Below are 9980 nucleotides of genomic sequence, written 5' to 3'. Positions count from 1 at the left end.
GCTCAAGTTCTACTTCTATGAGGCGCTGCGGGCCTTTCAGAGTAGCCGGTACGCGGACTTCAGGCAGATCCGGGACATCATGCAGGGTGAGGGCCCGGCCGTGCAGGGGGCAGGAGGAGGGTCTTTGGGGGCGGGGGTTGGGGTTGGGGGAAGCCGAATCAACGAAGTCTTCTCTCCCAGCTTTGCTTGTCAGGCCCTTGGGGAAGGAGCATACGGTGTCCCGGTTGCTGCGAGTTATGCAGTGTCTGTCGCGCATTGAAGAAGGGGAAAATCTAGGTATGGTAATTTTGTGTTCTTTGCTGGGCTTACGTATGATTTTGTTGTTTCCAAACTTACCCAGAACTAAAGGATTCCAGGTTAAGGTGCCTTACTGTTTGCATATGTGGGCCTTTTCATGCTACGGTGGATGTATTCTCTGTCTCTAGTTTTCTCCAGTTAAGCTTCTTTTGGCTGCTTTTCTGTGGTTTTTGTTTTTCCCACCTGTTAATTGTTCTCCGAACTTCGTCGTCAGAAGTGAGTTAGTATGGACATATTTTCCCCCACTGTAGAGTGTTTTTTAGAGTGAGACTCTCTGCTTTTTTTTTTTTCTTCCTGAATTGAACTTGACAGCGGTTTAGCAAACTGTCTTCCGTTTTTAGCCACTTGTATCTTAGAAGGATTTGTTATCCAGAATTTATTTGGGAGGCAAATATATTTGTTAAAAAGTAACTTTGCTGTCTGGAAAAGTATTAAGAGTAGTCTCTTGGGGCTGGGGATTTGGCTCAGTGGTTCTGCCACCTGCCTCACAAGCACAAGGACCCGAGTTCGATCCCCGGTACCAAAAAAAAAAAAAAGAGTAGTCTTTTTAAATTCATTAATTTGGAAAACAAACTTAGATTCATTGATTTAAATTTGACCCCTTCCCATGTATGTAAGCTTGTATCAAGTACATCAGCAAAATAAATACAAATCTTAATGTATTTGCCTGTTCTTTCCTATAAGTGTGTGTATATATGTATACATATCTGTGTATATATTTGGACATAATTTTTCTACTCTCTAGAAAAGAGCTTAAAGTGAAGTGAAAACTGTGCTTTGTTCTAGACTGTTCCTTTGATATGGAGGCTGAGCTCACACCATTGGAATCAGCTATGAATGTGCTGGAGATGATTAAAACAGAATTTACACTGACAGAAGCAGTGGTTGAATCCAGTAGAAAACTGGTCAAGGAAGCTGTAAGGCTTTATTTTTATATTTTTTCCTTTTAAAAGAAATCTGAGGTATTTGAAGACATGGTGTTTAATCTTTTTGTGAACTAGAGGACCAACAAGGATGGAGAAAGAATAAGCAAGCACATGCACATAGATGTTACCTCTTCAGATGTCCCCTTTCCCACGCAGGCGTGCAATATGCTCTCCTTTTGTGATTTTGTGATTTTTTTGTGGCTCTGGCCACAGTACACAGGAAGTAAATTGGTATTCAAGACTGATATTTTGGAGGTAATTGAACCATTTAGGAATGATATGAAAGGGCCACAAATATCTGGTCTAGGGTTTGGTAACCATGTGTATAATAAACCAGAGAGAATAGCTGGGGCCATGGGAAAGACAGGATTGACTGTGAGCTCTTCCATACAGTTGTCTGCAGAGGTTAGAGGACATGCCCTTTGAACAGACTAGAACCAGAGATGCTGGGATAATGAGCAAGCTAGAAAAATAAGAATGTGAGAAGAATGGTACAAGGCTGGTAAAGGTAATATTGAAACTAAGAAAAAAAGCTAGTAGCCAAGTGTAATGGCACAAACCTGTAATCCCAGCATCTCTGGGTGGCTGAAGCAAGAGGAACATAAATTCCAGCCCAGCCTGGGCAACTTAGTAAGATTCTCACTCAGAAAGGGCTGAGAATATAGCTCAGAGTGAAGTCTGGGTTCAATTCCCATTACCACACAATAAAGCAAAGGAAAAAAGCTAATGCAATATCTAGGAATTTGGGACTGTCGCTGTGTCATGGCCCATGTTGCTTCAAGTAGTAGAACTATTAAAAGTATTAAAAATGACTGTGTGAACCAGTCAAAAAATATACGTATTTTTTCTTCTCCACGTAGCCGAGGCTAGGAGCGTGGAATCAGGTGGGATTGAAGAACAGCAGATCAGTGTTGCCTTGGTGGGAGAAAGTAAGGAAACTGGAAGAAAGGAGCACCCATTAAAAGGATACAATCCCAGAGGTGGAGATAGGATAGAAGAGGAAAACCTTGCTTAGCAAGGTTGGCTGTGTACAGGAAACTCAAATACCCTATTAAAAAAAAACCTAATGTGCATGGAATGCAGATATTTTATTTATTCAGTTAAGGACCTTGGACAGGAACTGCTTTAGGTCCTATTAAGTATATTTAGGTAATAATTATTCATTTCCAAGAAGAAGTAATTCCAAGCATTGATTTTTAGTATAAGTGAGTCAGGTTTGTATTGGGGATAAAATGCCCCCCCCCAAAAAAAGTAGGGAAGAGAAATCCATGCTTAAACTTTCAAAACAGCTAAGCTTCATTTAAATGGGAAGAAATGAGCTGAGGTGGTGGCACATGCCTATGTTGCCAGCACCAAGGAGGCTGAGGCAGGAGGATCACTGGGAGTTTGAACCCAGCCTGCACTATATAGTGAGTTCAAGGTCAGCCTGAACTACAAGGTGAGACCCTGTCTCAAAAAAACCTAAATAAATGGGAAGAAATGTTACCAGTTCAGAGTAATTCATACAGCTTCTTTAGAAGACAAGAATATAGATTTGCCCTCTGGCCCCTGTTCAAGAAAAGTCTTTGTGGAGATATATACACGTGTGTGTGTGTGTGTGTGTGTGTGTGTGTGTGTGTGTAGATATATATAGATAACACGTAACTTTATTACATAAGCTCAGGATCTTTTGTTTTGGGGCTTCACTAGGGTGACCTATTAACAAAATCTAAATTCCCTTTGTCAACTATTTTCTTATGTCGACTGCTTCATATTTTTCATTTCTCTGCTAGGGTCCAGAACTCTTCATTATATTTACTATATTACTGTTACTACAGTGTAACAAATTACTTCAAGACTTTGCCGTTTAAAACCATAAGTAATATTTCTCAGTTTTCAAACATCAGGAATCTGGCTTACGCAAGTGGTTCTGGCTCAGGGTTTCTTGTGTAGTTGTAGTCAAGCTGTTGGCTAGAGCCACAGTCATTTTAAGACTCAGGTGGGGCTGAAGAATGCACTTACATGCTCACTCAGGCGATTTGTAGCAGGATTCAGACCAGACCATCTCTGGCAGAGTGTATATTGGGGACTATGTTGGAAGTGAGAATCACTGGGGACTCTTTCAGAGGCTGTTCACAATTATCTTCATCTCTTAGTTATTAAATGATATTCTATTATTGTTCTTTCATTTTACTTTCTTTTGGTACCAGAGATCGAACTTGGGACCTTGTGCTTTTGAGGCAGGCAGTGGAACTGCTGAGCTAAATCTCTGGCCCCTCAGTTTACTTTTTTTTTTTTTTTTTTTTTTTTTTTTGGTACTGGGAATCGAACTCAGATCCTTGTGCTTGTGAAGCAGGCACCAGAACCACTGAGCTAAATCCCCGGTCCTCAGTTACTTTTTAAAAGTTTCTCGTTTAGACTCCTGGGATCTGTTAATGGTTATCTTTGAGTAAATATCACAAGATACCTAGGTTCATTTAGGCTTTTTGATGCATTTCAGTTTTGTAAAGTGTCATGGTAATTTACTTAAAGGTATATTATGTATTTTTTAAAAGTTTATAAAGTAAGTTAGAAATTCTCAATGCAGTCTGGAGGTCTCTGGAGTTCTCTTCTACCCTTTCAGTGGGTATATGAGGTTAAATGTTTTGTAACCATATGAAAATATCATTTGACTTTATTAGTACTTTTGCTATTTGCACTGATGGTGCAAGAGCAATCATAAGTAAAATTACTAGTATCTTGGCTGGATGAGGGGTGGTAAACTCCCAGAAGTCATTGTATTCCTCACTGCCAAATGTTTTTTTTTTTTGGAGGCAGGGTTTCACTATGTAGTTGAGGCTGACCTTGAACTCACCGTGTAGCCCAAACCGACATGGCAATCCTCCTGCCTCAGCTTCCCAAGTGCTGGGATTACAGGTATGCACCACTGCCAGGCTGCCAAGCAGGTTTTTTTAAAAGAAAACTGTCTGTTTCAAACAGTGTGGTGGTGCATGTCTGTAATCCAAGCACTCTAGGAGGCTGAGGCAGGAGGATTGAGTTTGAGGTCAGTGTGGGTAATTTAGCAAGACCCTTTTCAGAATGAAAAAGTGAGCTATAGCTATAACTCGATTTGAAGTTTGCTTATTAAAATTTGGTACAGAATCAAAAAAATACCTAGTTTTCAGAAAAGTTTCTTGAAATATTCTTTCCAATTTCATATGTGTATAAAGCCAAATTTTAAAAATCAACCTCAACCAATACAATATATCATAACATACTGAATGTAGGAGCAGTTAAAAGAATCTAGCTGCCATCTATTAAGCCATATATTAAAAATGCTTGCAAAATTGTAGAATGACACCCTTCTCATTTAATTTTTAGGAAAATACAGTAATTTTTCATGGACATGTTATTTTTGTTTTAACCTGTAATGAGTTGTTTTCTAATGAATTAATGAATTAAAATTTGCTTTATTTTATATTTCTCATAATCCCCATAAACAAAAACTCTTCCTGGTGCTTTTTTTTTGGGGAGGTACTGGGTATCGGAACTTAAGACCTTGCACTTGCAAGGCAGGTGAGGTGCCATTGAGCTAAATCCCCAGCTCCCCCTTTTGATTGGGTACTGGCCCTGGTGCTAATTAATATTTAAGAATAGCAGAAAGGGATCTTGGGACCAAAAAGTTTGAAACTTGCATTTGCAAGGTTTTACTTACATTTTTTTTAACCTTTGTTAAAAAAAAGGTCCTTGTGCTTGCGAGGCAGTTGGCAGTGCCACTGAGCTAAATCCCTGGCCCTGTTACTTATATTTTTTGAAACAGGGTCTTGTGTAGTTCAGGCTGGCCTCGAACTCATGGCAAGTCTCCTGTTCAGCCTCCCAGGTGCTGGGATTATAGGCTTGTGCTACCCACCTCTCAGACTTTTTGAAGAAATGGGAAGGCCATTTGTGGCATGTTCTTGGGGAAGCTTATTCATTCACTGCTTTATAAGTTTGTTGCTTTTTGCTGTGCCGCACTCAGCACAGCACTTGTGGTAACAGTGCTTGATTCTTTTAGGGCCTTAGCCCACTTGTGCTAGTATGTCAGACACACTCTCTTAATACTTTAATTCTTAAAACACTGTTAAGGCTTTCTAAACTTTTTTACTTCCTAGAACAGTGTTGTTTCTTTCTGTATCTGGTTCTTGTTCTTCAATTCTGTGAGTTATGGTTTTCTTTCTCTGTCATAATAGGTGCTTTCTGGCTTTCCTAACATAAACCTCTCCGCTATTTTGAAAAATCTGGATTTTTTTTTTTTTTTTTTTTTTTTTTTGAGAGAAGGTCTCTGTAATTAAGGCTGACCTTGAACTTGTGGCAATCAAGTCTTTTCAAAGTGCTGCCAGTTGGAAAGGGAAGCCTTATGTTTACAAATCTGTCTTGAAATGTTGGCCAAAATTTTGGTAGTATCTTTAATAAAGATGTCTCTCTCCAGCATCCAAGAAAATTTAAAATACAAGAAACCAAACAGAACGCAATTGTATATGTCTTTACATTTTTTTCCCATAGGAAATTAACACATAGTTTGAAAAGATAAGCTGATAGCACAAAATTCAGGGATAGGCTTTTAATTTTAATTTTTGTGTTTTTTTGGGGCGGTGGTTTTTTTTTTTTTTTGGTTTTTCGAGACAGGGTCTCACTATGTAGTTGAGACTGACCTGGAACTCACTATGTAGCCCAGGCTGGCCTCAAACTCACAGTGATCCTCCTGCCTCAGCCTCCCGAGTGCAGGGATTACAGGCATGCGCCACCATGCCTGGCTTAATTTTATTTTGAATGAATTCATATTTAAATTTTTTTGGTGTTGAGACTGGGTTCAACCCAGTTAAAGGGCCAGGCTGAACTCCAACATGGGATCTGCCAGTCTAAACCTCCCAGAGTTCTGGTATGACAGGTGTGTGTCACCATGCCTGGGTGCCTTTCTTGTTTCATAAATACAGGAGGACTTGTGTTCTGGTTCTGAAGAAAACAAACAATTCTCTTCTGTTTCTCTCTCAGTGCACCTATAAGTATTGCTCAGAATGCATAGAGCGTATCTCTGAGAATTCTGAAATGTAAAATGCTAGTGGGCAGATGGAGAACACTGAAATTTGAAGCTTCACCAAATCTGTGTTAAGCAGTTTACCATTTTTTTCTCCTCTGATATCAGCCAGACTGAACTCAGTGGCAGCCTGGACCCTGGAAGTGCACTCCAGGTGTGAATCAAAAGAATTCCACGGCTGCATATTTAGCTCAATGGCACTGAGCCTGCCTTGCAAGCCCAAGGTCCTGAGTTCTATCACCAGTACCCCGCCCCCAAAAAAAAGAATTCCAAAAGTAACTGTCTCTCTGATATGAGGAGCAAGAGTTGCTCTCCTAAGTGTCAGAGATGGTAGGAGAAATCCATTTCTTTTCTTTTTTTCCTTCTCTCCTGCCCTGGTCTCTAGACAGTACAATTCTGGCAGTAGCAGTGCCTACCAGTGATAGTGGCAACAGGAAATACACCTAAAACTGGAGAAGAAGAGCCATTTTTCTCTCACCAGAAGAACTTTGATTCTCCAGGACTTGGAACAGATTACATTACTCCCTTCATCCCCCACCCCAATACTGGGGATCAAACTCAGGACCCTTGTGCTTGCCAGGCAGGCAAAGTGCCACTGAGCTAAATTCCCAGCCCCGTCTGTCACTTTTTTAATTATCTCTAACCTGCTGCTTAGCCTTGGCTGCAAATGTAATTACTGTGTGGCAAAGTGGGGAAACTAAAGCCTAAGCGTGCAAGTCTGGTTTAATATTTGAAAATCGATCAATGACCATAATGTCTAACCTAGAAAAAAACATGGTCCAACTCACTGATACAGAAAACATATCTGACAAGATTGAGTATTAATTCATCATAAAAACAGTCAGCAAACTAGAAATAGAAGGGAACTGTCTCAGCAATAGGCAAGGATGTCCCCTCTCACTATTTCTCCATCAAATTGGAAGGCCTATCCAGAGGAATAAAAACAAAAAGTGTATAGACTGGAAAAGAAGGAATAAAATTGTCTCATTTGCTGCTGAAACTGTAGAAAACTTCATGGGACATACACCCTCAAAAGTGCCTATAATAAGTTAGCAAAGTTGCAGGTTGATGGAAAAATCAGTCATTTCTGAGTAATAGCAGTGAACAATTTAAAATGGAATTACCAAGTCAGGGTCATTTATAATAGCTTCTAAAGGAAATATTTAAGTTAGCAAAACATAAAAACTGTATTTGGAAAAATACATGATGATGAAAGTAATCAAGACCTAATTGAAGGGACACACATGGTTCATGAGTTGGAAGACAATATTATTAGCTCTTCAATTGATCTATAGAATTAATACAATTCAAATTACAATCTCAGCAGGTATTTTTATAGATACAGACCATTTGATTCTAACATGTATTTGAAAAGGCAAAGGACCTAAAATGCAGTACTTTTAAAAGGAAAAGATTGGAGAACTCACACTATTCAATTTTAATAATTGCTATAAAGCTGTAGTATTCATGACTGTAGAGATATGAATCAGTAGAACAGAAAAGAGTCTAGAAAAGATCCACACAAATATGACTGATGGATTTTGTCAGGGATATAAAAGCAATTCGATGAAAAGGGGGTAATCTCTTTTTTTGTTGTTTGGGTTTTTCTTGAGACAGGGTCTCACTATGTGGTTCAGGCTGGCCTTGAACTCACTATGTTGCCTGGGCTGACCTCCAACTTGTGGCAATCCTGCCTCAGCCTCCTGAGTGCTAGGATTACAGGTGTGTACCACCATGCCTGACACAGAAAAAGGATAGTCTTTTCACCAAATGGTGTTAAAACAATGGAATAACCATGTATGAAAATGAACCATGATTTTAAACATGTTATATAAAAATGAACTCAAACCAATATGAAACCATGAAATATTTAGAAAAAATTCCATGTCCTGGTTAGATAAAAAGTTCCTTAGATATGACACAAAGCAATCTATAAGAAAAAATCAATACATTGGACTTCATCAAAATTTAAAGCTTTTGTTCTGAGGGAAACACTGGGAAAAAACAGGCTACAGATTGGAAGAAAATATTCACAATATATAAACTCAGAACATGCCACTGGGTATGGTGGTAACGCCTGGATTCCAAACTACATGAAAGGCTCAGGGAAGAAGTCTGGGTGGCAACTTAGCAAGACCCTGTCAAAATAAAAGGCTGGGGACGTACTCAGTAGTAGAGCATTTGCTTGGCATGTGCAAAGCCTCAGCAATCTGAAGTACTGCAAAGACGAAAAAATTCTCAACCTCATTTAGGTATTAAGTAACTATAAATTGTGAGGCTGGGTATGGTGGTGCACTCCTGTTATCCCAACACTAGGGAGGCTGAAACAGGAGGATCTCCATCAGTTCAAGGCCAGCCTGAATTACATAGTGAGACCCTATCTCAAAAATAAATAAATAATAAAACCAAAATGAGCCGGGTGGTACATGCCTATAACCCCAGTACTGAGGAGGCTGAGACAGGACTGCTATGAGTTCAAGGCCAGCCTGGGATATATAGCGATGAGATCCTGTCCCAAAAGTAAATAAATTCAAAAGACAACAATGAATATTATTTAACAAACAACCTCTCCATGATTCTGGTTGCAAACTGATTTGGATAAGAACTGAATCAAATTCATTGGTTAGGTTCAGTGTTGACCTAATGGGAAATCTGATTTGATTTGCGACTGGAATCATAGAATTGAGTTTGTAAACCCAAAGTACCAGAGTATATACATACCCATCAAAAGGCTAACTTTTTAAAAGTGCTAGTCACATATTTCAAAACATACATAATAAGTATTTACAAGTTTTATCAATTAAAAGAAGCGCTGTGGGGCCAGGGGTGCAGCACAATGGTGCCCAGCCTGCCTTGTAAGCCCAAGGTCCTGAGTTCGATCCCTGGTGCCAAAGAAAAGAAAAGTGCTGGGCTGGGGATTTATAGCTCAGGTAGTACTTGACCTAGTATGCATGTGGCCATGGGTTTGACCCTAGCACCACAAGGAAGGAAGGAAGGGTATGTAGCAACTGGAACTCATACATTCCCGATAGAAATGCAAAGTGGTACAGTTACTGATTACCGTAACAGTTTGGCCATTTCTCACCAAGTTAAACATAAACTTGCCCTATGACCCAGACATCCTAGTCCTGGATATTTATCTCACAGAGGTGAGAAGTTATGTTGAACCCAAACCTATACTTGAATGTTTTGGCATCTGTTTTTGTAATGAACCAAAATTGCAGACAACTGAGAAATCCTTCAGTAGGTGGATGGATGGATACATAAACAAACTAGTACGTCCATATGCAATTGGGTTCAACAGTCAAAAACATGAACTGATTGTGCAACAACCTGGATGGTCCTCAAAGGCATTATTGTACACTAAGTGAAAGAAGCCAGTATCAAGGCTATTTGCTTTAAAACAAGGGTGACACTGTATGATTCCACTTATATGACATTCTTGAAGAGATAAAATGACAAAAATCAGAAGTTAGGAAAGGGGAGGCTGGGGATGTAGAAGAGCTGCACAGGAAGGCTTTTGGATCCCTATGGTGGTTGGTTACAGCGGTCAGCATGTATTAACATTCATCACTGTACATCCAAAACACTTTTGCTGCATGCCAGTTAAATAAAAGTTAACAAAATAATAGGACTGGGCCAGGGATGTAGCTCATTGGTGCTGCGCCTGCCTAGCCAGTGCAAGGTCCTCAGTTTGATTCCCAGTACAAAAAAAAAAAAAAAAA

General features: G+C 39.5%; 1 protein-coding gene across 1 annotated transcript in view; it reads left to right on the top strand.

Annotated features, from left to right (window-relative positions):
* Nucleotides 1-6: 6 nt before the first annotated feature.
* Nucleotides 7-9980, top strand: part of Terf2 (telomeric repeat binding factor 2) — a 30801-nt gene continuing 20827 nt past the window's right edge. Inside the window, exons 1-3 of the mRNA XM_010612364.3 lie at nt 7-86; nt 181-276; nt 1084-1214. Coding sequence (XP_010610666.2) covers nt 80-86; nt 181-276; nt 1084-1214 — 234 coding nt within the window. The 5' untranslated portion in view covers nt 7-79. The remainder of the gene's footprint in view (nt 87-180; nt 277-1083; nt 1215-9980) is intronic.

This window comes from Fukomys damarensis, unplaced genomic scaffold (assembly GCF_012274545.1).
Source record: "Fukomys damarensis isolate Sample0158 unplaced genomic scaffold, DMR_v1.0_HiC HiC_scaffold_32, whole genome shotgun sequence".
Lineage (NCBI taxonomy): Eukaryota > Metazoa > Chordata > Mammalia > Rodentia > Bathyergidae > Fukomys > Fukomys damarensis.
The sequence above is the reverse complement of the archived record's forward strand: the minus strand, read 5'-3'. Positions and strand labels throughout refer to the sequence as shown.